Below are 27,114 nucleotides of genomic sequence, written 5' to 3' on the forward strand. Positions count from 1 at the left end.
CAATTTCAGACCTATTTTTTTATTTTTTTAAAGACAAATCTGATAAAGGTTTCAGCCTGCTGGGATATGAAAGCTGAGGGGTCAGCAGCCAGTTAGCTTTAAAAAAAGGGTTTTTATTTGTTTTGGCAAAGCTTTGTTTATACCTATTCAGTTACTATCAAAGAAGACATAGAAGAACCTAGAATTGTATTTATTTATTTTTAGATGAAATTACAAATATTTACCTATTTTTCAGTCAACATTTTGAAAAGTTTTTTTTTTTTTTTAAACAAATCGCAATGGCAAAAATATTGGTATATTTGAGATTTATTGGGAATAATTTCCTCAGGTCAAACCTGTTTAATGCTTTTGCCTGTCAGAGAACCACATTATTGAGGGATGAAGGCCTAAATGATTTCTCCTCCTCCTCCTCCCATCTGCTCGAGCTGTACCGAGTGGCGACGCTGCGCTCTCCTGCTCCTGTCACTTCCGGCCAGAGCCGCAACCAGGAAGGTCACTGAGGAGGTGAGCGACAGCCGGGGGAGCAACGCCGGTCTCGCCGATCCTCTGGAGGAAGAGGAGGGCGGAGACGAGGCGGGAGGGTGAGGCAGAAACACCAGGCTCCTGCTTTCGGCGGTTGGGACCCGGCGGTGTGAGTGGTCGGCCAAACGCGGGAAGTGAAGCGCGGGAGGAACCACCGCGAGGGAAGGCAGGGTGTTCCTGCGAAGTTGGGAGTGATGGGGTGATGATGAACCTCCGGGTCCAAAAGACCTGTCCGGGACCGGCCTGCTCCTGGCGGCCTGCGGCAACCTCACCTCCGCGAGGGAGAGGGCCCACTGGGAGAGCCCGGGAAGAAAACCCTCCCTGCAGGCGCCGTCGGCCCCTCTACAGAGTCTCTCTGGCCTCCTTTGAAGGCCGGCCTGATGACAATGTGGCTCCTCACCTCCCTTCCTCCTCCTTGAATCTTCTCCGCCCGCCTCCTCCTCCCGCAGGCTCCTCTCCCTCATGCCCTCCCCGTAGGTCCGGTTCAGACAGGCCAGGCTGTGAACGGCCAGCCATGGTTCAGATAGCACTCTCTGTCTGGGCGGTGGAATGATGCTGCTGCTGCTTCCTCTTTGGCCTGATTAAGGTGAACAAGACACAGGCAGTGAGTGAACATCGGTCTGTCTTCTTCCTGAGGTTTCTTTCATTTTCTTGCTAAATAAGCTCCCACCAGTCAATGTAAGAGAAAGGTGGCACCTTCATTATAATTCAACACCAGAGTTGGCCGCACCTCACCCTGACAACACATTTTCATCTGGTCTCCTCGGGAAGGCGCACTCAGCTAATGATTTCAACCACGAGGAATTAATTCTCATGTGTCTAGACTTGTCTCTGTTAAACGTGGCTGTGCTGTATCCAGGAGGGGCACAGCGTCTGCATACCGAGTTGATGATGCAGATCACACAATCAAGACAAAAAAAAAAAAAGAAGTCAGGGCACTTGCACAATGTTACTCAATATTGTGCTTTTAAAGGTCCATACTCATGTTCCCTATGTGGCACTGCGAAACCATACCTAGAAGTTACTTCACCTGCTTTTCTTAACAATCAGCATTGCTCACCAGCTCCTCTGAAGTTGAAGACGTCTTCTCTCTCGGTGGAGTTGGGTGATCCGGTCCTGAGGACGATGTCCGACGGGGACATGCAGGACGCCGGCGAGTTGTCCGGACACGGAGGAACGTTCAGGTAATGCCTGGTCACCGGGCCTCCGTTCCCACCAATCTCCGTGGCGATGATGATGATGTCACGACCCCTGGCCCGGCAGGCATCCACCAACACCTGAAGTACACTGTGCTGCTGAGGTATTGATTGGATTTGGGGTTTCATGAGTCAAATTCTGGTAATAAAACCAAGTTTTTTTGTATCATCTAGTACCTACACATTTGATATTACTTTCACAGAAATCATTTGACAATATTCTGTGTTTTTTCTTACCTGTGTGGAGGAAAGGCTTTTGAATAATTGGGATGGTGAATATTTAATTTTAAGATTTTTAAATACAAAACCCAATTGATATACTATGATGCCTTGTTCTATATTAAAGAAGCCAAAGGTACATAAATAAGTTGAAATGATCTCCTTGACGCACTCCCTAATTGAAACATTCCTAACAGACAAATGCACAATGTACCTCTTATATCACATCTGGATTGAGTCTAAACTGTTGAGTATTGCTGCAACATTAACATGTATGTAACATGCATCTTTATTTTGCACCAGTGTCATTCTCCGTCTCCATCCGTCTCCCCCCAAATGCACAGACCTTCAGTGTGGGCCGGTGCTGTGCATTGATGGCGTACACCAGTGCCGAGGCTCCGGAGTAGTCCTCCATGCTGGGGTCGGCTCCTGCTGCTATCAGGGAGGACGCCACCTGAGCTCCTGCCCGCTGCGCACAGACGTACATGAGAGCAGTGCGTCCCGCTCGGTCCCGAGCGTTTGGATCGGCCTAATGGGCCCACACAGGATGTCAGTTGGTAGAAGGCAACAACTGGGCAATGCCTCAGCCTGTCTCTCAACTTGGGTTATTGCTGCTGTACACACTTTATGAGACATTATCTAATTCATAATCCTCCACATAATGAATCATTATCTTGTCTTTGTGTTATACAGGGTGGAGGACCCAAGCACAGCTGGAAACAACATTTACTATGCATTGGTACCACATACCTCTCTTGCTGGACGTACACATTTATTATGCATTAGAAATCCATCGAAATCAATGTACTATTGAACTTTGGGGAAATTGTCCATTCTGTAGATTGCCTTTAAGGCACATATTGAAATTGCAAATGTTACTCAGTACAGGCTGACCTTGTTCAGGAGCAGATAGGTGAGGAGTTTCACTGTTGCAGGCCCGGCTGGCTCCCCTCTCATGGCTTTACAGGCAGCCAGCAGAGGGGTCTCTCCTCTCGGGTTGCACCCGTTGACCTGAGCGCCACCTTCCACCAGCAGGCGGACCAGACGAAGCTTACAGGAGGCTGCTGCACCGACGAGGGGGCTGCTGTCGGAAAGGGGGTCCGCCATGGCCTGTATGGTGAAGGGGAGTCTGATCATTATTGTGGATGACTAAAGATATAACATTATTCAGATCGCAACGACAAAACAGCTTGAACCGCTCCCACGGGCATGTTTTGCTTGCTGTGTAAAGAATCAATATTAATGAAATTCTCCTGACAATATTCTTTTATCAGTTTTATACAATTTTACGACCTAAACAAAACGATCCGACATGTTTAAGAAGGTTGTCTGTTGTCGTATTTGAACCTTAACTAAAAAGTAAATGCATCATTATACTTAACAAGACAAAACTGGTGTGTGGTTATTTGATTTAGGTCCAAGTCACATTTATTGTGTGTTAATGTGAAAAAAACTTAAAAGCTGCTGATGTTATTCAAACGTTTATATATATCGGAGACGTTGTCATTCCGTACCCACATGGTAATAAAGAGTTGGACACATAAACACATCACTGATAGTGAACATTGAACTCACCTTGTCAGTGCTTCCTTCAGTAATCCTTGGAGTTTACTCCAATGAAGCCATTATCTTATTCTTTAAGGTTTACCTTTGCTCTGGTATAAACTCCTGATGTTGGTGGCCTGCAGCAAACTGCAGAACAAAAAGTAAGAAGATAGTAACTCTCATCTTTGTCTCTTTGTCCCTCCTGTGTCTTAATCCGTCTCTTCCGTACCTGCTGGGTTGAGGGGAGGTTCGGTCCCACGGCGGCCGTTCAAAGTGGAAATGGATTTGAGCCCAAAATGTCACCTGTTGCAGACGCTGCGCTACAAAGACCCAGACGCCCTTTGATATGAGTCAGCTTTGAACAGTCCTCATCTGCCTTGTGACAAACGTCAGCTTCAAACACTGGGAGAGAGAGACAGACGACACACACACACACACACACACACACACACACACACAAACACACAATTCATTTAAAATGAAAAGGAAACTCTGTCTTTTTGTATACTTCTCTGCAAAGCACAGCAATTGCTCTGTATGCATCAATGTATGTGATGTGAATCATTTTTAAAAAAGGCAGACGGGCTCCAAGCTCGTATGAGACCAGAAAAACACTTCAGCAACCCTTAAATACCAGATGTGCAATTGAGTCGAACGGCAATTAGTGCACAAGCATTGGGAAAGAATATTAATCTACATCCTTAAAATGATGTAAATGAGCACGACACAAAGACACAGACCCCTTATATTCTGCAATTTTGCTACCTTGTTTGTGTTATATTAATTCATTTTACTTTTAGCTGAGTATATGTTTTCTGATGTGTGTCCACTGTCATCATCAGAGAGTCATTTAAAACACGAGGTACTGTGTGTAATTCTTTTCATTTCAGTTTCCGCATGGACATATTAGTAATCATCATGTGCCCATTTGCCTTTTGTAAATTATGTTTATGGTTCCTGCTTATAGTCTACCTACATTTAAATGCACTAATCAACCTGTATAATGTGTACATATTACCTCAATCAATCTGCATATCCCATATTATATAACTTCTATCTATAAGATACTTATTATTATCTGTATATTTGTACCTACTACTATTGCACTTCTGGTTGGATGCTAAACTGCATTTCGTTGCTCTGTACTTGTACATGTGTAATGACAATAAAGTTGAATCTAATCTGATCTAATCACCTTCTAATCTAATCACCTGCCACCTTAAATGGCATGTTTTCTGCATTTAAACCAATTAATCAAGTAGTACGGACTGAGAAATGCATCCAAATCAGTTTCTTAAGCCGAATGTTGCATTATGCTGTACAGCCAAATAACAACACCTACAGACACCGAGCCTTTCTAAATACTGTGCTTCCACCAGCAGGTACAGACTTTTAAAAACCACGTAAGATATAGTTTCAAACAGTCTCAAAACATGTGCTGCTCTTTTTGTAGGTTTTTGTAAAGAACAGCATCAACAGGTTAATAGGTTAATAAAAATCCCATTCTGAGAGCGTTTGTCTTGGAAATTGTATTTCCTCCACTGCATTTATTCTAATGCTTAAGTTACAGGTTGTGAATGCAATACAATCATGAATGACACTACACGTCAGGACATGATAAAGTATTACAAACATTTACGCATCAATAATTAATCATAAAATATTCTGCAAAGAATATTTGGGTCAATGACCATACATAAATACAGCTTTCCTTTCATTTAAAATCAATGACTCTTTCCTGTAATACCTACACTGCTGTTTGTCAGGTCGAATGTAATCAAAACCCTTCACACTCTAACCAAAGAAATCCCCTTCCTGTGAAAGAAAGACAATTAGCACAGCGGAAGGAGTGCAGGGGGGCCGCTGAAAACTTGAAGTGGTTACGTAAACCCTACGTAGTACTTTATTTATGTCTCTCTGCCAATCACGTCTGCTCAGCCGTCATGACGTAACGAGATCCACTCCAGAGTAGCGCGCGGCCGCGGAGGGACCAGTTGAGCCGTGTTTCTCCCCGCGTCCCCTCGCCCATGTTCGTCCGGTTATGCGGGATATGTTCGGTCCGGAATAAGCCCGGTGGTCGGGTATCTGCGGCGGCATGTCGGTGCTGGAGGAGAACCGGTGCTACGGACTCTCCGGCGGAAAACTGACCGGCGGCAACGTCTCCGTTTTTCACGTCAAACTCACTGACAGCGCGGCAAGAGCCATCGGCTCCTTCGGTCACGGGAAGGTAGGCTGCTGTTTTTAATTATCTCCAAATAACTCTCTCGGCCGTAAGGTAACGCGTCGCTTCGTCAAGGGGACCTGTACTTAAAAATAAAATGAAGAAAGTGGTAAGAACAGGCAAAGGGGGGAGGGTTTGTGATTCCTCTTTTTCAGCCGAACTTCCCCCAATGTCTTCCTCGGTCTCCCACGAGCCCCCTCTTTTTTTTAGTTTTTTTTTTTTTTTTAAGCTACGAGATGGAAATACGTGTTGCATAATTCAACATGGAAACCCTTCCCTGTGTGCGGGTGCGTGGAGCGAGCTGCTGGCCAAGTGGTTACAAGCTGCTGGGCGAGTATTATGAATGTTAACCAGCCGGGTGGAGAAGAAAGAACGCAGGCTGTGGGGGATGGAGGATAGTAGTAGCAGGAGCAGGAGGAGCAGCAGCAGCAGGAGGAGGAGGAGGAGGAGGAGCAGCACCAGGAGAAGGGCGGTATCTGGGAATGCATTTAAGAGATGCATTACTTCTCCTTTTAAAAAATACAAAAAAAACAAAACATGAATGGAGTTGCAGGCAGCTTTCTTTTGTTATCCACAGTGTAGGCCCAGGGAGACAGATTGACATATTCAAACATTTGACCCACTTCTCAAAGGAATCGTTCACTGCAGGAAGTCTGAGCAAAGAACATGTGTCATGTACACTTCCTCTATTCGGTAATTCCAAGTAATCTGGTCTGGAAAGTCCTCGGTGAAGAAAAGCCACCTGTTTTTCTGATGAGAGGTGAAAAAGAACACCGCCCCGGTCACATCTTTTTCTCTGAATGAGATGGACCGGAAGGAAGGGTAAACACACAGTTTTAATTTTCACACAATGCTGTTCCTGTGCCTGTGTCTAGCCCTTTTATTCATAACCCACTTGGTAGAAACAAGAAAAACCACCTCTACCTTAAGCCGAGCTAAAACCGACCACAGGCTGGATTCACAAATCCTCTCTGTGAAAAGGTTGTTTTAATTTGAGTCATCGTCACATCGTTTCCGTCCTAACTGCTGCTGACTTGTCACTTTTGGGAGCGTCATTTCTTCCGTTTCCCCACGAAGAGATGAGATGACCGGTGACTGGCCTGTCTTTTCTTTCATTCTGTTCATCATATTCTCATGTGACAACCTTTTAGCAGCAGGTCGTGGTGACCTTAGACTGTGCCCTCTTCATATAAAATGTGATTTATATAAAGGGCACATCATGCACTACTGCAAGGAAAAAAGAGAAAACGTTTCCTTTTTTTCTGTTGTGTGTGTGCAGTTTATGATTTCTCTTAAACTATAACAACACATTTAGAGTGGAGAGAAGCTTTCAGGCAGGGCAGCAGAATATTCATCTTCATTAACGATCCCCCAAACACCTGAAGACAATAGCTATGCAGCTTAAACAACGACCTGTCTTTTTCTTCAGGGTTCCTGTCCCACCATCTGTTTTAATGGCAACAAAGGGGTAAGAGGAACTGGTCGACATACTAACTGGACAGTCTCATCTTGTCCATGATTTTGAAAGGGGTGTAATTCAACTGTTTTGCTTGTCCCTCTCTTCCTCTTGTCCCAGAAAATCAGTGTCCCTCGCTCGGAGAATAAAGATGACCTGAGGGTTTTCACCTTTGGCTTGACAAACGTTGCCCGTGATAATCCGCATGGAAGCTTCGACTGCTTCCAACAACGGGTCGCTGGGTAAGAGGCAGCAAAAAAAGCAAACACAACACAACACATTTACATTTTCGTATAGATTACATTTTTCATTTTTTTTAGGCTTTTATCCAAAGTGACTTACACTAAGATTAGATCATATTAAGTCATTGATGTTTAGTTCATAAGGACAATGTTTGTATCAGTTAAAAATCTCCTTCAAAGCAAACCGCAATGATCAGGCATTGACATTGATTTATAACATGCTCAAGTGTAGTGTAATTATACGATTAGATGTTTACGAGTTAACTGAGCGCCTGGGTTTCAATGTTTTAAAATGTCTCTGCCCCCCGCTTACTTCTGTGTGAAAATCACCCTGCTGCTAACATCTCTCCGTCAGACTCTTTAAATGCCAGAAAACACCGGGAGTCCTGACTGCAGAGGTCTATGAAGTCTGTTATGCTGCTGTTTTGAGGACAAAAATACCACATTTTAGAGCTGTTGCCTAAACAACACATGGGAAAAAATAATATAGAAACATGAGAGATGTTGTGTATTTTGTAGCAAATGGATCCAACCCATAGAAGATAATTACAAACAATCCAGCCTTTGAAATAGATAATGTATAACAGACAGTTTTTATTTGCTGTCCTCCCTCCACACAGTTCTGCCGAGGAGCTGTCATGTCTGGGAGTGATTCAGAAAAAGATGACGGTCAACGCTACGGATGAGTCGTACGATAAGGCTCGCCAGAGCATGGCCCAAGCTGAGGAGGAGACACGCAGCCGTGGAGCCATTGTCATCAAACACGGGGGACGCTTCCAGGGTAAAAAAAACTAAAAAAGAACCTTCCATGTGCAATCCGCTTTCTTACACAATACCTAACCCCAGCTAAGGAATAAGACAAGCCGGAAGGCAAATTTGTACTCTGCTGTTTACATCCAACAAAAAGATAGTCAGCCATGTTGCATTGGTTGCCATAGCAACGTGCATAGTAACCAATGACATGGTAACAGTCAGTTTCTTCGGTCCAGTCTGTTTTCTGCTAGACTATGCTTCTATACAGCGCACACACATGCCCATATAATGTACGCAATGAAATCTTTTAAAGGATCCTGAGTCTCCACAAACACACTGAACAGACTTTATTCTGGACAACCTGCTCACCAAAATAAACACGCACACAACGAAACCACTGATTTATCTTTTTTTTGTGTCACTGCTCTTTCATCTAAGCAGCAAACCGCTTCCTTCTAAACAGATATTTCAGTCACCTCATCGTGTTTCAGTGAACGTATACACGCGTACACGCAAACACACCAGTTATGATCATTTTGGCAGTTCAGAGGAAGCTCGTGCAAAAAAAACACTTCCTCCCTCTCTATGTTCTTGTTCCACTGTGTGGTTTTCTCCTAAATTAGATGGCAGCTTTTGCTCACGGAGACTCGTGTAAATGCTTGTAACCCGAATTAAACTTTCTGAAGAGGTGAAACAAGGTTTTTTCTCAAGTTTGACGACTATCTTGAACCTGTTAAGTCCTTCTACCCTGGTGTCTGACCTTGGCAGATGTAGCCTTGAAAAGCACACTTTTTAAGTAGTGTTATCACATATTAATAACTGTAATGTCCATACTCTGCACCTTTCTAATGTGCAACAATTTAAGAACATAATAATAATGATAAATAAATATAATATACAACCTAGAGCAAAAGTGAACTTCTTGTTGTTGGACACCTCTGGCAAGCATAAGTTTGCTTTACATGTCAAGTGCTGCTTTCAATGTGAGATTTCCTGCTGCCTTGCAGGCAAGAGGGTGACGGTGCGAGCCCCGGCCCCCGCGCTGGCCGGCCTGACGAAGCCCCGACACACCGACAAATCCCCCTCCCTCCTCAGCAACGCAAAGAGGGGGGTCCAAGTTGGCGTGTCCAAGCCAAAGAAGGGGACCTGTGCTTCGAGCAACAAGAGCGTGGGCGACGTGCAGGAGAGGCAGCTTAGGGAAAGAGTGACACATCTGCTGGCCCTGCGGCCATACAAAAGGCCTGAGCTCATCTTAAGGTTGCAGAAAGATGGACTGACGGCAAGAGACAAAGACATCCTGGACTCTGAACTGCTGGAGGTACTGAAAACTACTTCAAAACTAATCAAGAAAATCGATTTGTGCTTTGAGTCCCAAATATCTGTTATCTGCGTGCAGGTTGGCCAGCTGAATAGTAGAGACAACACGTATGTTCTGAAGGACGGTCTGTATAAGGAGCTGCAGAGGGACTGGCCAGGCTACTCCTCAGGAGACCAGCAGCTGCTTAAACGAATCTTTGTCAGGTAACACGGACGACATGCTTGCAGCCATGTTCATATAATAACAGCATCTGAAGAAGATTATATGTGGAAATGCACTTATTGTACGTCGCTTTGGATAAAAGCGTCAGCTAAATGACATGTAATGTAATTATACTACATGCAAAAAAAAGGGTCGATTTGGTGAAATTGTCATTCATTTCCCATGACTGCAGGAAGTTGTTTCAGCCCCAACGGAAGCTCCTCAGCGTCCCAGAGGCGCAGGTCAGTCCACTACGAGATACTCCCAACACCTCCCCAGCGCACCGCCCTAAGCCTTCCCTGCATGAGGAGTACACCGACCCTTTGGCGAGTAAGAAGCCCAGGATATCCCACTTGTCGAGCAAAACCGCCAGAGACAAGCCAAGAGTGAGGCCCGCTGAACAAGCGGCTCAAAAGGCCTCCACAGAGGAGACGGAGAATGGTGGTAAAAGGGACTCGCTTGATCCTCGACAGCTTTTTGACTCCTTGTCAGCGGTCTGTCAGCGGGAAGCAGAAGTGGAAAAGAGGCTCGAGCCAACTCCCTCCGCTGAAGAGAAACCTCCAGTCACAGCATCTGACCGCCCTGAAACCAACCCTGATCGCCCCGCAGCCCCTCTGATGGTGCCGGATCTGAACAGACACACAATCAAAAGGAAGAAGAGCAAACACAAACGGCGAGATCAGGTGAGAACACCATTTTGTATTCAGGAGTGTCTTTTTCTATTTCACGTGGCGCATCTGTAATCTGGATTTGTTTTTGGTGGTCATGGAGAAGGATGGGGTGAGAAACAGGAAAGAAAGGAGAAAGGATCTCGTTTCAGAGGATGCAGACAATAAAGTCTCCTTGTACTGCATTGGTGAGTGCTGTCATTTATTCAGCTATTTCAGCTTGACGTGTTAAATATTCTGTATTTTTAAATTGTCTGACTTTTGTTCTTTTAGAACCAAGTGAAATGTTCTTTGACTCGAGTGTGCTCGAAGCAGACAACGACACTGCAGACTATCTATTGTAAGTAAACGTTAAATTGGTTCTTTGACACAGAAGTATCCAAGTCTGCTCGGTTAACTTCTTTTTCTGTATCACAAATTCAGTATTTTTAGATTAAGATAATTAGTTATCAGGTGTATTTTTAGTTTTTTTGCAGTCCTGTTAAGTTGATGTTGAGTTCATTGCTGGTCTGATCATAGTGTCCCTGTTATTATGTTCTCTGCACAGGAAGTACGGAGAGATTTTCAATCACAACCAGAGACAGAGCTACAAGCAAGACTTTAACACGGAGTACAGCGAGTACCGGGAGCTACACGCTCGTATTGACGGAGTGACGCGGCAGTTCATGGATCTGGACACGCAGCTCAAACAGCTCCACCACGAGTCCCATAAGTACAAGGCATGGTTCAGCCTTCACTTCCTAAAATACTAAATGTCATAAACGTCGTTGTTGCACCAATTTTTGTGTCTTACAGCATTTGTTTGCAAAATAATCACTTTTGAGAGTATACTGAGTAGAAGAACACATAATCCTCTACTAGAAAAAGTATGTTTTGCCACAGTTCAACACCTTTTTGAGGGAAAACCGTGGGGGGAGAATTTTTGTTTTTTAAATTCTAACAATGTCAAATTCAATTTTGATGTAAAAGAACTGCCACTCAAATCTCAGCATGTAGTCATTAAGAAAAAACTCAAAAATAGTTATAGTTCATTCATGAAAGGCGTCCTGTGGAGTTTTCCTTCAAACAAACCAAAGCTGTGATTACATTTGATGCTACTCACCAATGCCCAGTGATCAATCCTGAGGTCTAATTATGTTTGATGCATTTCCTTCCTCACAAAATCGTTTTGAGAGGGAAATGTTTTCATATAATATTTATAGAGATGATGTAGGTTTTGCTTTTTTTGTTTAGCGAGCTTTAAGATATTTAACAAACTTGATTGAAGTCATGAATGTCTACTTGCTTTAATTAATTCTAGTCTTCTCTTACAGACGGTTCGTAATCAAATTCTTCAAGAGTATCGCGAAATCAAAAAGGTAACTACTTCCTTTAAGACTTGTGGAAACGTATCCCAAGGCTGCTCAATGGGGCAACTCCACTCCTCCCTACTGCCTTTAAATAATCCAAGTCTTGCATTTCTTTCGTCCCCGTAGTCCAACCCCAACTACAACCAGGACAAGACTCGCTGTGAATATCTACACAACAAACTGGCCCACATAAAGAAGCTCATATCAGACTACGACCGACAGCAGCTCTGACTTAGAAACCCGGGATCCCGGAGAGCACAAAAATCACCCCGAGACGGGGGAGGCTCACGCCGCCAAGATGGAAATCTGTTGTCTTCCTGGCTATCAAACAGCATCTCACAAGACCTGCGGGAGATGTCAATGAGGTTGGGCAACATTTGTGGGAAGCAGCTGTGGCCCCGTGGGAAAAAACTTTAAGAAGGGGAAATCTCTGTTAGGAAGAAAAAATGGATTTGACCAGTGGGCTGGACACAAGTACTTTTAATTGTTGTACATTTGTAGATTCTCATCCCTCATCATCCTTTTGTTGGTTATGGATTAAATACATTTGGCTAATGCTTATGTGGTCCATTATCCATGTCAGCATTTACGTTTAAGCCAGAAGCATGAGATGACTGCAGGCTGCATACGTACCCAGGCGGCTCATGTGAGTAGCCACGGGGATACAGATGTGGGCGCGCTGAGAAGACATCTTTCCTCTGAGTTCGGTGAATTGAGGCACACTGTTCTCCTCGGGTCAGATCAGATCATTAATGACTTCTGAAAGGAGTTAAGGGGTTTCTAATCTGGACTGGATTCACAGTATTCCATGGTGTTATGCCTGTTGTCAAACACATTTTCAACGTGAAGTTGTATTCAGAAACTTTACAGTTCTGAGCTGTAGTAACAATGTACCTGAAACTGGATTTAATTGTTAGTCATTTTTACTGTAGGCAGAGATGAAGAACAACAAAGAAATAAAAAAATGGCTTGCATGCTGTGTACTTTACTGAATGCATGAGGAATAATACGTTTTGTCTGTTTAAAATAAATATGTAAAGGGAAAATACATATTAGGTTTTTTTTTCCTGTCCAGGCACCACATGGAAGGGTTAACTAGATTCGTGAAAAAGTGTGTACTTTCTCTCTAATTCATATGAAGCGACTTTGTTTTCCACAGTCGAAATTGGCTGAAAAGTGACGAAGCGCTGAGTTTTGAAAAAGAAGGCTTCTGATTGGCCAGTTTTCATCTGCGTGACCTTTAAACCCCGGAAACACCGCCGTGCTAGTTGCAGAGTTGTTGCTAGTTGTAAACTGCTCAAGTAACCTAATCTTCTTTTATATCGTTGTAAGATAATCTGCTCTGACATTATGAAGACGCACTTTTATAACGATAGCTATTAGTCGGACGTTGATGGTGAGTATATTAATATATTTAATTCACGTTAGTTATTGTTGTGAAAAGCAATGCCAGTATTTAAGTTATTTTTAGCTACATGCGTTAAAGGTTACCTTTAATTACTTCCTCATTCTCAGTAATGTCTTGAATTATATTTCATTGCTTATTGTATTAACTCAATACAAGGGTAACGTGACATTCAGAGATCACACGAGTACGAAAAACGACATGACCGTTACCATTGACTATTTACTTGGATGCAAAACTTGTCACAATATTAATATTGTGGGAAGGATCTAAGAAGCCAGTGGTATGTGCCTGATTTTATTCAAAGGTAAATTGAAATAGACTTTTCATAACTGTCAAAGTGAAATGCCACATTCAGATAAATCCCTCACGAATGTATTTTTGTATTGTCTGAATACAATACGATTAGGGAGTAAGAAATACCTTTCGTATATTGTTCAGGCATCTCCACAAACACACCCGGGCCTAACTAAAAACTAACGTTAAATGTTTCACCTCAGTGAATGTTAGTTTGACGACGTCTGTGCCAGGTTTCTCTGTTGATTCAAGGTTGTCCAAGCTTCTTTGTATTCTACAGGAGGGCAGTACTTTGAGACTACATTACAGCAGTGGCTTGTTAGCTAACTAACATTAGCTAACTAACATTAGCCACCAAGCTGAGCAGGGACATGTAGTTCAGCCAGCTGCTCCACGTACAGAATCCCAGCTCCAGACCAGGTAAATACAGTATAACTTGAGGAAAGTGCCAGCTTCTCTGTTGAGGAGAAACCCATCAACTATTGATCCCGTCTCCCCTGCAGCCTGTTTGCACCTATACTCCAGTCATGATGGGCTTTTTCCAAAGAACACCAAGCCTGAGGACGGCTCTGAGACATCTGAGCCCTTACAGCACCTTCTCACCGGCGGCCCCCACACGGCGGCCCACTGGTGACCTCTGCAGTTTGTTTTGTCCCGCCGCCTCGCGGCAGTTTGGCGTCTGCTGTCGGAAGCTGCACTCCGGGGCCGACGCGTCCGAGCCGTCCCCTGCCGCCGCACCGAAGAGGCTGCCCTTCTCCACGATAACTGGGGAAGATTTAGCCTTCTTTGGGAAGGTCCTGCCAGGCAGAGCCATCACTGACCCGGATCTGCTGGAGTCCAGTAATGTGGATTGGCTCAAGTCAGTGAGAGGTCATGACTAGAAATAAATTCAGCTCATTCCACTTTAAGATGGAGGTTGCACCCATTCACAGATTGTGTTTCCTATCTCTGTTCATACATCCTCTGCAGGTTCCAGTGAAGTTTTATTAAGACCTCAAACAACAGAGGAAGTTTCTCAGATTCTCAAGTAAAGACCAAATCTGGAACGACAACTACACAAGTGAGGGGTGTTTAAGGTGTCTTAAGTTGTTGCGGTTCCCCTCCTGCAGGTATTGTAATGGTCGTAATCTGGCGGTAAACCCTCAAGGAGGAAACACTGGGCTAGTTGGCGGCGGCGTGCCCGTTTATGACGAGGTCATCCTCTCTACTGCCCTCATGAACAGGATCCTTACCTTTGACAGTATCTCTGGTAAGTCTTAAAAGGCTTTACTTTCACCCAGAATTGGCTGCCTTCTCTGTGTTTTTTCAGTGTACTGGCAGCATATTAAACGAATTCTTGAGGATTTTTTTTCCCCTCCCATCTTTCAGGCATTCTGACCTGTCAGGCAGGTTGTGTCTTGGAGAACTTGTCCATTTACCTTGAGGAGAGAGACTACATCATGCCACTTGATCTGGGGGCAAAAGGCAGTTGCCACATTGGGGGAAACGTGGCAACAAATGCAGGTGGACTCCGGCTCCTGCGATATGGCTCCTTACACGGCACTGTGCTGGGTCTGGAGGTGGTGAGTGTAGTAAATACATGTGGAACTTTGAAAGTGTCATATTAAAAAAGACGAAAGCCCTCATCTAATATCTCCAATCTCTTGTCTGTATATCTATGTGCATGTACAGGTGTTGGCAGATGGGCGAGTACTGGATTGCTTGGCCACACTGCGTAAAGATAACACCGGATATGACCTCAAACAGCTCTTTATAGGGTCAGAGGGCACACTGGGCGTCATCACTGCAGTGTCCATTCTTTGTCCACGACAACCTAAATCTGTTAATGTGGTTTTTCTGGGTACGATATTGTCGTTGCGTCTTCCTTTTACAACCAAAATTCTTAAACTACCTTAACAAGAATTCAGATCCAGTTGCTAAATGTCAAGATGAGTTTGTTTACATTCTTTTTAAATTCTCGTTAGGTTGTGAGACTTTTGATCAACTCCTGAGGACATTTCAGCTCTGCAGAGGCATGCTGGGAGAAATTTTGTCAGCCTTTGAATTCCTGGACAGTGAATGTATGAGGCTGCTGAACACGCACCTCAAACTACCCAATCCCATCTCTGGTAGTGAAACACCCCCACATGCAAACATTTGGTTCATAAAGCCGTTAACAACACACACCCATGACAAACTCTTTCCTCCATGTGGCAGACTGTTCATTCTACATTGTGATAGAAACATCTGGATCCAACGCAACACACGATGCGGAGAAACTCCACAATTTCCTAGAGGAAGCGATGGCGTCGTCATTGGTTACCGATGGGACCATTGCAACCGAAGACTCAAAAATAAAGGTATTTTTTTCAGACTAAGTGGTTTTATACACACACAGTCTGCTGCTGCTGAGTCACACGACAGCAACCCAAAAAGTTCAGTCTTTAATCTTTTTAGTAATGTAATTTTTTATGCTAAAAACTGTTTTGTTTTGGAAAATGATAACATGTAGATGTGGACAAAGACATTGTTAATGCCTTTTTAATCCTTAAAAAAACATTGAGCAAATCTTAAGTAATCAGTTTCTTACTATGGTTGTTTAACAAAATGTCTGATTACTGTAGAATCGCGCTACACTGATTGGTAGCCTGAAATAATGTCAGATGATCATGATGTTTGAATCTACCGTTTCAGGCCCTCTGGTCGATGCGAGAACGTGTCACCGAAGCACTGACTCACGATGGCTTTACGTACAAGTACGACGTCTCTCTTCCGGTGGAGCGGATCTATCAGCTTGTGACCGACATGAGGGAGCACCTGGGGCACCGGGCCAAGAGCGTGGTGGGATACGGACACGTAGGTAAGACCAGACACTGGATTGTGTAGTAGTGTCCAATGTTATGCACCAACCTCCATGTCAAATGCCTTGTACGTCAACATGCTTTGGCAATAAATGTTCCTGATTGAACTGCTGAGTAATTGTTTTATCTTCTGAGCCACTGTCGCACCAAAACAAATTAAATGAGTGCCTCACTACAAATTGTGCTCTTATTTTTCCACCGGTACGTCTAGGGGACGGAAACCTCCACCTGAACATCACCTCTCCTGCCAAGGACCCTGCTCTCCTCGCTGCCATCGAGCCTTTTGTCTACCAGTGGACGGCCAGCTGTCAGGGCAGCATCAGTGCTGAGCACGGCCTGGGGCTGAAGAAGAGGAACTACATCTACTACAGCAAACCGACGCAGGCTGTAGCTCTGATGGGTGATATCAAGGCCATGCTGGACCCCAAAGGGATCCTCAACCCGTACAAGACTCTACCAGATAACCTGAAGTGAAGCGATAGGTCTCAGCTGTGGGCTGAGTGAGGAGGGATTCAGCTCCTGCAGGAGCCTTATTGGAACACGTCTTTTTATTTAAAGCAACTCATGCCTGTCCCCATGAAGCTTTCTCACTAGGTCAATGCGAGATAGGACGTTAATGTCCAAATATATATTATTAGTATTAAGTGTTGTACATTTTGAAGTTGTGCGGATTAGTTATCTACATATGAACTTGACTCTTGTTTAAATATATACTTGAAAGATTGCGTAATCGAACATCACCTTCATGATGGTCTGACTTAATGCAGGACTGTTGTATTACATTAGTTTTGAGCTACGTGCAACTAATAAATCAGCCATTGAGTTTCATCTTTCCAAACACATAACACAGGCTGGTTGTTCACATAAGACTAAAAACAATATTTTTTTTCAAAAACTAAACTAAATACCTGGAAATGTTTTAACTGTTTGATTTGAATCTTCAATAAAATAGTTTACAAATAACTTTTTTGTTTTTCATGCAAGTAGATGAGTAGTTAATTACATGCAGGCTTCAATCTCCTCTACAGACAAAACGGGTACAGAAATGTCCATTTTCAATTTTAACACACATCCATCAACTAAAATTACAATACCATCTACTGTGGTAGCATTGGAGGTGTGATACATTTACAAAAATGTGTTGCCAAACATTTCCCAAGGCACACGCAGAAAACATTCTTTGCTACACTCAGTACGACTTTTTTTACTTTTTATGGCCTGCAATACTGTGATATTTCGCATAACATTCTTCACTATGAATTATACACTAGAATTGCTTTTCAGAATGCGAAACAATGACTTATTTTTCCTGACTTTTCTCAACATACATTACTTTTCTTTAAAGATCAACCAATCCAATGATTTAAGACAAATTATACTATTTTATGACTTTTTAAAATTATAAACATGGTATACTAATTTCCTTCCTTCATATTGATGCTGTCATGACTTTCCAGATTGTCCTATTTAATGACATTCTATGAACTTTAGATGTATTATTTCTGCAATGTGTATATTATGACTTTATTTTAATTGCTATGACATACTATGCTATAATGTACCTTTTGAGCAAGCCACCAAACCCCAACTGCTCAGTTTCTTTGGCAACACAACTTCAGATCCTGTTTGTGCGTCTATTTTAGCCCATGTGATTAACTAGGGAGTCAAAGCTGGCTAATCACTATGCAACAGAGCAATACCTGTTTTATTACATATAAAAAGACAAAGCAATTTTGAAAAAAACAAACCCAGAAATTGACAAATTCATTTGTAACCACACACAGAGGCCACTTTGTTTAAACGTACATTTCCAGGTGAAGATGGAGTGTTTCTTCAGCTGCAATATCTGAAAAAATGTCAGCCCCATCAAAGAAATCTTTGAATCATATTCCTCCTAAAACACAGACTATTGGCAGGTACTTAGTGTATGTCTGCTTCAGAACCGCCTCCATCTTTAGTGTTTTATCCATTTTTTTGTTCCAACAAAAAAGCTCAATGGAAAGATTTTCCTACTCTTTTCGATTCCCTCAAACAGGATTTCTTACTGGCTGCAGAGTTCAGTGGAGTTAATGCCTATGTATACAATCCTTTTCACGCAGCATCAGTGTTACATTATCCACGGCAGTTTGGTATTGGTGGACATTTAAATAAATATTAAAAAGTTCAAAACATTTGATTGTATTGGCTGTTTTCCGTTTTTAAGTGAACATATTTGTGTGGTTTGTTTGAGTCTTCGTAGCGATACTTGTCACGTTCTATTAAAGCTAAATGAGTGAAACACTTGATTGTCGCTGAGCAGAATGCCACAAACACAAGCCCAAAAGCACTGGCAGGGGATCAGAAATTGAACTATAAGAGACACTATTTGTGGGCGCAGTCTTACATGGGCATTAAAGCGTTTGGATACAGTACTCCAATTTCCATCCAGCTTTGCCCCGCTCGGTATCAGTCTACGGTCCACGCGATGTGCACAACGGCAACAGGTTGCTGTCCTGTAATAAAGGCTCACTCCATTCAGACAGTCCAAACAAACAAACGCCTGTGGGCTTCAAGTAAGAAAGTGATGTCATTCGAAGGCAACCACAGAGAAAGTGAGGGCAAGTGGAGGGATGAGGCTGGATGACACTTGAACAAAACTTCCCCTGGTCGTCTTTCATCAGGCAGCTTCCCCCGAGCCTCCTCTCATGACTCCTTGCCCTTCTCCAGGGAGCTGTGAATCTTGTCCAGGGTCTTCTTGATGCGCAGTGCAGTTAGCCTCGCAGAGGGGTTCTGGTACCAACACTCCTTCATCAGTTTCACTAGAGCAGAGAGAGTCTAAGAGGGGAGGGAGGAACAGTGCAGGAAGAAATAAAAAGAAGTCACGCAGTGAAACTACTCAGCTAATGAAATCCTGGCAATTTTTTTACAACACTGATGTGGGGATAATGTCTTAGAGCAGCTGTTTTGTACATCATTGGCTTGGGTCGATAAAGTTGCCTTAAGTCTTAAAAATACTCACATTATAATTCACACGAAGCAGGACATTACATAGTATGCAATATAAAACTCACAAAAAATTTGTCACAATTATAGGAATACAAAAAAATCATAGTTTAGGAAGTCACAAAACAATGTCATAAAAATTATTACAGTATATTACGTGCAAATAAATATGCATTTGCAATAAAGATGCATTTGTATAATGCGTTATAAAAACGGAACAATACATGGATACAGTACCGGTAGTACATTAATACTTACAGGGTCAGAGAACCAACGATTAGGAATGAAAGGCCTCTGCTGCTCCACACACACCACCTTCCTCATGTCCTCAAAGCTGGGGTCATTTGGCACCTGATCATAGAACGGTGGCCTGTATTCCTCAACAATACCTGGAAAGTTCAACTTAGTTAATGAAGACATTGAATCGATGGGATAAATAAATCACTCCCCCCCCCATAGCAGCAGGTCCTGAAGCTATACAATGGCATACAAACATACAAAATGAATTAGAATTACTTGTTTATTGTGTAAATTGCCCTAATAAAATGCACCAAAGCCACCCACCATTGCTGTATGTGCGTCTTGCGATCTCCCACAGCACCAACCCGAAGGCCCAGATGTCCACTCTCTTGTAGGCGTCGAAGCAGTCCGTCTGAATGCTCTCGTCCAGCACTTCCGGCGCCATGTAGCGCTTGGTGCCGACCTTCGGATTGTTGCCCACATCCAGCAGGTTGTCGGCCTGTGAGTGGGTCACAGCCAGCCCTGTGAACAACCAGTCACAGCCAGCATTTTAGCACGACTACATCCATCTGTTGATGTAGAACAACTGTGCCCCTCGTTTCAGACGGCTGACTGACCGAGGTCTGCGATGCAGCAGCGCAGTTCTTTCGTCACCAGGATATTTTTGCTCTTCAGGTCGCGGTGTGCGATGGCCGGTTTCCCCTCCGTGCCGAAGATCTCCGTGTGCAGGTGGACCAGGCCGCAGGCTATCGACGCCGCCATCGCCAAGCCCTCAGACGTCTCCACGGCAACTCGTTGCAGGTAGTCATAGAGCGATCCGTTCTCGTGGTAATGGGTGATGAGCCACAGCTGGGTGCTGGAGTTGCGAGAAGTCATGTCAGACGCCATGAAGCCTGCGAGAGGAGAGATAAGAAGCGTGATTAAAACCAGCCTGACTCCAGATCCATATTTGACTTCACAAGCCACGGACGGCTCCGTCATCACGGTGTTTGGAACAGATGTAGTAGATCCAGTAAATATGAAAATAAAATATAAATCTGGAAACTGTTTCATTCATTCATTCATTTCGTAGATTCATTTTCACATTTCATTTTTTACACAGGTCTTGCAGTGAAAAATTTTAGGATTAAAAAATGACAAATGCATTAAATTTGAAAAAGAAAAAATGTGTTTTCTTACAACAAGGCAAGCCAGACAGCTTTATATTACACATGAAGAGCATTGAGTCAAAGATAAATCAGTATCCTAAAAAGATGATCTCTGATGAGAATTCATAAATTGGAGACAGCAGGAAAAATACAGTTTTATACATTAGACATATATTATGTGTTTTTCAATCAACCGTATGGTTTGTTAAACACTCACCCAGTATGTTCTCATGTCTTAGCAGCACAGTGTTGTAGATCTCTGTCTCTCTGAACCAGGACTTCTCATCTCTCGAGGAGAAGATCTTTACAGCTACATTCTCCCCCTGCCACTGGCCCCTCCACACCTCTCCATACCGCCCTTTGCCTGGAGAAAAGAGATGAAAAGTGAAGAGACATCCACCTGTAGAAAACCTACGTCTCTGGATCAACAGCAAAGTTGTGCGCAACTACATTTTTCAAATTCCAAACTGGTACAAACTGTTCTGTGTGCTACAAAACAGGATCTCAAAGCATGTGACCTACATTCTTTCATTTGAATGCTCAAATAAAACATGGATTGATTCATATTGAAAATCGTCCTCCACCGATCTGAGACAAGTGACTTTTCAAGCAGTCGGCAACACGAAAAAAATGGAAGGACAAAAAAACACATGACTTGCTGTAAACAAATCCAAGGACAATCCAAATCCAATGAACTCCTGCTATTGTGTCCCTCACATCCTGTGTTTGACATTGCTGTCAGATCTGTATCTGAATTCGAGTTACATCCCAGAATAACTAAGCACAGTCATCTATTACACTGATGAGATGGCATCTTCAAGTGAGCGAGTGCTGGACTCAATGACAACAAGATCATAAACTACAAATGGTGTTTTCTCTGAATAATTTACTTTAATATGCCATTTGGTATATATGCATTTTATTTGTTGTGACATTTACACCAAGGATCTAATCCAGAGGTCACTAACTGGTGGACCGCGGTCCGGACCCGGACCCAGACCCAGAAGCCGTCCCATCCGGACACGGACCAAAAGCTTAAAAAAGGCGGTTGTAATTTAAACATAATGGATGGACTCGTGTCTGTTAATACTTCCCTCTTCAGCACTAAACCAGTGTCTCATATGCTCAGAACCCATCAAAACGTCATCATGAGGCACAGTGAGCCCATGATGCATTTTAGGTTTAAAGTCCTGGCAGGAAAAACTAGATCTCAATTATTCCACTTAAAGTGGAACAGTGGAGATATATATATTAGGGGTGTCAAATGATTAAAAATTTTAATCAAATTAATCAGAATTTTCAGTGGATTAATCATGATTAATCACACCTGAATCCTAACCATTTTTTCTTTCTGAAATGCATACTAAAGATAAATAACAGGACACAGATACATAATTATCATTATTATTATCATAATTATTATTTTTTACATAAATATATGTTATTGATATTTGATTTTTTAATTCATTCCAGAAAATAATCAAATCAATGTTATTTGATAAGTTACAGACTGATTTCCCTGCATGGCTCTAGAAGGGTCTCGAGCCTCTGCAGTTTATCCCACTCTGCTGCGAGTTTGTGCTCCTGCGATGACCAGACATGACCAGACATGTCAACCCTCCCGATGTTTCAAAGCCCCCCCCGAAAATCTCCCGGACCGACCTTTCTCCCGATTTCCACCCGAACAACTCTGGCGCAAACAACTTGCTGAACCTGACGGCCTGACATATGCCTGCAGGTGGCAGTAATGTGTTGTATAGGATGAAGTGCATTCCCTAGAAGAAGAGGTTCTTTCCGGACCTGAATAATTTGTCACACTGCGCATGCGTGAAATGCGTCAAAAAAATTGACGTAATTAACAACAAACAGCTAATTAACGCCGTTAACGCGCTATTTTTGACAGCCCTAATATATATATATGAGTTAAAATGTGTTTAAATGTATTATTTATAATTTGTTCTGTCCAAATGTGAAGCAGAAAAGGGGAAACTCAAGCTTATCTTTTTATTTAATTTTTTCTGAATTGAAACACTTTATTTGAACATGCAGAAATCTATTTTTTTTAAATGCAGCCTTATTTTTATTTAGTTAATTGAGAGAACATTATTTATATTTGCAGTCACACATGTTCAGATCTTTGTTACGTGACATAAATATTGAGTTTTAGAATCGTACTGAATTCATTTGATTTAGTCGTGCATTGATTACATGCAGATGTTGATACAACTCCATTCCTCTATTTATTCACACCAAGTAGTCACATTATGATCTTCCGGACCTTTGCTTCTAGAAATAGTCTCTAAATGGACCTCTTCACATTTTAGTTGATCTGATCTAATTGATAAACTCGGTTGCTCATACACAGAGAGCCGGCTTGTGGACTGTGGGAGGCTCAACGTACCGACTAACTCCATCAGGCTGATCTGCCTGGCCACGGTCCTCTGGACGAGGAAAGGGAGTCCTGAACCACTGCCTGAAGTACACGACTGGTCCAACAGTTCCTTGAGACAGACACAGATATCACATTAGATCGCCATACGCACATCACTTGTAACTGCAAGGATATTGGAATTTAGCAATTAACAAAGATCTGCCTTGTCTCTATTTTAAAATCAGTAATCAATACAATTGTTTTCAAAAGGGAATATGAAACATAATATTCAAAATAGAACTCATGACCCTGTGAGGCCAAATAATTGAACATTCTTCATCATGACTTGTGGGAAAAAAACAAATGACCATACTAATATAGATGTACACACCAGTGTTCCCCCTACCATTATAACGGGTGTGCACCCCCCCTTGGAAAAGTGTGCAATTTAAAAATATTGACAATAGAAAACTACTTACCGCTAAAGTGCTGTCTCCCACGTTGGAGGTGATGAGGCCGTCCACGGCCCCCTGTTCAGTGTCAAACTCCTGCAGCCTCTGCAGCCGGCCACGGTGAAGCCTCCTGCAGGCCAGAACCGACACTGCACACAGCAGAGCCAGAACCACCACCGGGCCCAGGACGAAAAGAGCTACGGTCTCCACGCGGTACCGAACTGGCTCCCCTTCTGGGGCTGTGGATAAAAGGGGAAAACGTAGTAGTGAGACCTCATTTGACTAATTATTTTAACAGACAATAATTGACCCTGATTAAATTAAGCAAACCTGTCGGAAGCAGAGACATCAGCGAACTCCGGGTGGTGTTGCCGTTGCACATTTCCTGGGAGCAGCAAAAAATGGCCTGATGGAAAGATGGAGCTGTGGAGCAATGCAAACGGATTTTGTCCAGCCCCTCCAGGCAGCCATGCTCGAACACCACTCCACTGCTGCTGACTTTCACGGAGGAAAAGCACCGAGTCCCGTGGCACTTTGTGGCCTGGAGGGACTGAGGGGTCTCACAAAGACACTCCAACTTCCCATCTGTGGAAGAGACGATAAAAGGTCATTGGAGTTTAATTGCCTTGTATTGCTTGGGAACACAAACGCTGTTCACTTATTTAAGGCAGCAAGTGAACAGAAAGACTTCTTTCTAACCTATCTTTTCACTATCTAACGGTCAAGAGACAGATAAGCAGCATTGGACATGTAGTCACCCTCAAGTAGTTGTCACCAGAACGGTGGGGCTTCAATTGTCAAAAATAATGTAGTAGATATAAATATGCATTGTTAATAACTGGACAAAAATTAGCTCTTTTGCTAACTGGCATGTTTACATAAAGTGGAAACTGACATTTTATTTAATGTGCATATATCCTTTAAAAATGAATAAATAAACTAGCCAAGATTCACCAAGTGTATGTTTCATTATTAAACTGCACTTTTTTTTCAGAACTTTAGCACTTTGGGGAGTCATCACTGTATGAACAATTGGAAAAAAGCTTTATAGACCTGGAGAGAACGTTTTCTTTTATTTAACATAACATCTCATATGACCTATCTAGCAAATTTGTAATGTCAGCCAACTCTAGAATCACAATTTTACTGATAAATGTTAGCCGACTCAGCGAATGTGTTATTTGGAACTGATGCAATGGATCTAGTCAATATCAACTGGAGAGAGAAAAAACAGTAAACAATTATATTATTCATTCTGACAATTTTGTCCAAAGTGAATTAAGTTACAACCGAGATACAATCAATTAAAATGATTAGAGAACAAATGAGGTGAAGGGGTAAGTCTTCAAGCATTATTTCAATAAAGACCTGTGTAAGCAGGAACAAAATAATGTTTAAATTGTATATAATTTGTAACTACTTGTAACATGTGCTGTGACGCAACCGTTCTTGTGCGTCAGTGTAAATGTGTGTACAGTATATTCATTTCATTCAAGCATACCTAATCCCTAGCTCAGCTCTGAACTCTTTTCTACAATAAAGATGGGTAATGTCAGCCCTTTTACAAAATAGTTTCCACTAATAATGAATCATACATGTAGCTCACGATGTCTGACTGCACTAAACAAAAAACCCTAACATTACAGACAGAAAACGTTTAAATGCAATGGACAGTACCAGAGCCCTCGGCTGAGGTCTGCAGGGCCTGCAGAGAGAGCATAAGAAGGACGAGGACACAAGGACCCATGTTTCAGTGCACTGAGGGAGAGGAAGGGAAGAGGAGAGTTCCGATGAGCGCTCCAAAGCAAAAAGGATCATTACATTTACCCCCTAAATGTTCTGATTGTCCCTGAAAAAACTTCAGAAGGAAAGGAAGAAACTACTTATAATGGCTACATGCCAACAGTCATGTTTGTCTTTCAAAACATTTGACCGATTAGAATAGAAAAAACCCCACTAACATTTCAGAGACAACCATTGATAACATAGTTACACTGTTCATCTAAAACGTTTACATTACAGGTCGTTACTATGACCAAATACATTCATACCGGCTAAGAAAACATAACACAGCAGAAATAGTTACTTTGCAGATGAATAATAAATATCGCATTGGGAATAACTAGCATCATAATGCAAACACCGCTAAAAGCTAACTTATCGCCTTACATGACAATGTCACAGCCTACGGCGCCGTAAAGTACACCACGGAGAGAAGCTATCTGCAGTTCCCCTTTGCACACCTTACAGACGGGGGGCCTGGTCGTTTGCTGCAGCTAACAGGCCATAAACGAGCGGTTTTATTGTCCTCGGAGGCGCCAGTCAGTCGGACGTCTGCCCGGTGCTGCTGCTGTTAGCCCGCGAGCTAACGTTAAGCTAGCTTGCAAGGCACACGGCTCACCCGGGAGAGAACCATTAGAACAAAGAGATATTAAACAATAAAAGCCTACCTTGCACATACAAAATGCAGCCTCTAACTCATTATGGGATTCCTGTCTCTCCCAATATCGGGGTTAAATGGTCGTAGCGGCGTTATTTGCGATGTAAGATGCCACAAACAGGATAACAACCCAGCCCACCCGCTGGCTGACTTCCCTTCCAGCTACGCATGGCGTCACCACAACATTATCCGCGAGGTGCATTGTGGGTCAGCAGAGTCCTCCTACAGGTTGTTGACCAAAATAACCGTAACATCAGTGATATATTTGTCTACGAATGACAACCTCAATGTGACGAATCTTTGGGAAGGAAACATTGAGCCCGTCGATCATTTATAGTGTTTTAAATTTCAAGTTTTTCTCTTTGCTTGTGCTCACTGAGATGTGAAATTACTTTTGGATTACTGAATTTCTGTTTTGTTACTTTTAGTGGAAACATCACAGTTGATGACCCTTGCAGGTACACCTGAACTAAAAGTTAACAGGGGGAAGTTTTGGCTAAATTTGGGTCAAAGCATAATTTACCACAGATATTTACCATAAATGAGAGCATCTGGCAATATGATCCGTTTGTTGTTAGGGCAAGATTATTCAAATCTCACATTGCGCAGAGTTCTGTTAGTATTTAACACTGTCGTTGGCAATATTCAGCAGGGAATAAATGATGAATACAAAAACATTGTGTGGCATGTTTTTGGCAGCCAAGAGAAACACAGATATATTTAAATAAATCAATACAAATCAACTAATATCATGTACCACTTTTCTTTGTCTTTTTTAGCCTAAACCAAACGTCATTCACTATAAAACAAAAGGTGTCAAATGGGTGGCTTAACAGATTCAGAACAGTAGACCCTGTTTTTTTTCCATAGGTGTATTACCACTGTATTTAATTTCAAATTCAGCTTTATTTTAAAAAGTACCCCTTTACTTTGTTGTTCCTTAATCCATGTCTGCTGGGAACCAGATACCTCCACCTCCCTCCACCTCGACAAACTCCACCTGTTTTAAATTTGTCTTTTTTTTTCCAGTTGGCTCTATGGCTCCTGAGAAAATGTATGTCCTTCAGTGTGTCCAAAAAGAGAGAGAAAAAGGGAGAATTGTATGTGGTAGATATATTTTCCATCACGGGTCCCGTGGCTGCGAACAATAGCGAGTGCTGTTTTGTTCTTTCCTACCTGGGCCTCTACTACCCGGTGAACCAGAGCGAGACCCAGCCGGTGTCTTTTCTCCAACGGCACGGCACCAATA

At 42.7% G+C, this 27,114-nt stretch overlaps 4 protein-coding genes across 6 annotated transcripts; 2 read left to right on the plus strand and 2 right to left on the minus strand.

Moving 5' to 3' along the window:
* Positions 1-305: 305 nt before the first annotated feature.
* Positions 306-2,894, minus strand: LOC119227891 (uncharacterized). The gene is made up of 4 exons (XM_037487079.2): positions 2,832-2,894; positions 2,284-2,466; positions 1,583-1,799; positions 306-1,099 (listed from the first exon to the last, which is right to left on the minus strand). Exons 1-4 carry the CDS (start codon positions 2,892-2,894, stop codon positions 387-389), a joined length of 1,176 nt encoding a protein of 391 aa, XP_037342976.2. The 3' UTR covers positions 306-386.
* Positions 2,895-5,408: 2,514 nt separating this feature from the next.
* On the plus strand, positions 5,409-12,664 carry LOC119227370 (RNA polymerase II elongation factor ELL-like). Of its 2 annotated transcripts, none has more exons than XM_037486105.2 (12): positions 5,409-5,709; positions 7,133-7,171; positions 7,280-7,401; positions 8,022-8,182; positions 9,162-9,472; positions 9,551-9,675; positions 9,867-10,356; positions 10,445-10,529; positions 10,615-10,681; positions 10,889-11,060; positions 11,655-11,699; positions 11,817-12,664. In XM_037486105.2, exons 1-12 carry the CDS (start codon positions 5,578-5,580, stop codon positions 11,919-11,921), a joined length of 1,854 nt encoding a protein of 617 aa, XP_037342002.2. In that variant the 5' UTR covers positions 5,409-5,577; the 3' UTR covers positions 11,922-12,664. The 2 variants fall into 2 exon arrangements, with proteins under 2 accessions (XP_037342002.2, XP_037342003.2); XM_037486106.2 differs by having other exon boundaries at positions 5,410-5,709; positions 10,448-10,529.
* Positions 12,665-12,910: 246 nt separating this feature from the next.
* d2hgdh (D-2-hydroxyglutarate dehydrogenase) lies at positions 12,911-17,910 on the plus strand. Of its 2 annotated transcripts, XM_037486107.2 has the most exons (11): positions 12,911-13,086; positions 13,673-13,812; positions 13,896-14,262; positions 14,362-14,419; positions 14,502-14,641; positions 14,761-14,954; positions 15,064-15,232; positions 15,357-15,500; positions 15,589-15,731; positions 16,066-16,231; positions 16,444-17,910. In XM_037486107.2, exons 3-11 carry the CDS (start codon positions 13,920-13,922, stop codon positions 16,704-16,706), a joined length of 1,620 nt encoding a protein of 539 aa, XP_037342004.2. In that variant the 5' UTR covers positions 12,911-13,086; positions 13,673-13,812; positions 13,896-13,919; the 3' UTR covers positions 16,707-17,910. The 2 variants fall into 2 exon arrangements, with proteins under 2 accessions (XP_037342004.2, XP_037342005.2); XM_037486108.2 differs by lacking the exons at positions 12,911-13,086; positions 13,673-13,812 and having other exon boundaries at positions 14,104-14,251.
* Positions 17,895-26,054, minus strand: acvr1l (activin A receptor, type 1 like). Its single transcript, XM_037486109.2, has 10 exons — positions 25,876-26,054; positions 25,103-25,183; positions 23,756-24,010; positions 23,453-23,664; positions 23,004-23,103; positions 20,820-20,966; positions 20,072-20,347; positions 19,779-19,976; positions 19,473-19,603; positions 17,895-19,046 (listed from the first exon to the last, which is right to left on the minus strand). The coding sequence occupies exons 2-10, from the start codon at positions 25,170-25,172 to the stop codon at positions 18,915-18,917; spliced, it is 1,521 nt and encodes a 506-aa protein (XP_037342006.2). The 5' UTR covers positions 25,173-25,183; positions 25,876-26,054; the 3' UTR covers positions 17,895-18,914.
* Between the last annotated feature and the right edge of the window lie 1,060 nt (positions 26,055-27,114).

Source organism: Pungitius pungitius, chromosome 14, assembly GCF_949316345.1.
Source record: "Pungitius pungitius chromosome 14, fPunPun2.1, whole genome shotgun sequence".
Classification (NCBI taxonomy): Eukaryota; Metazoa; Chordata; class Actinopteri; order Perciformes; family Gasterosteidae; genus Pungitius; species Pungitius pungitius.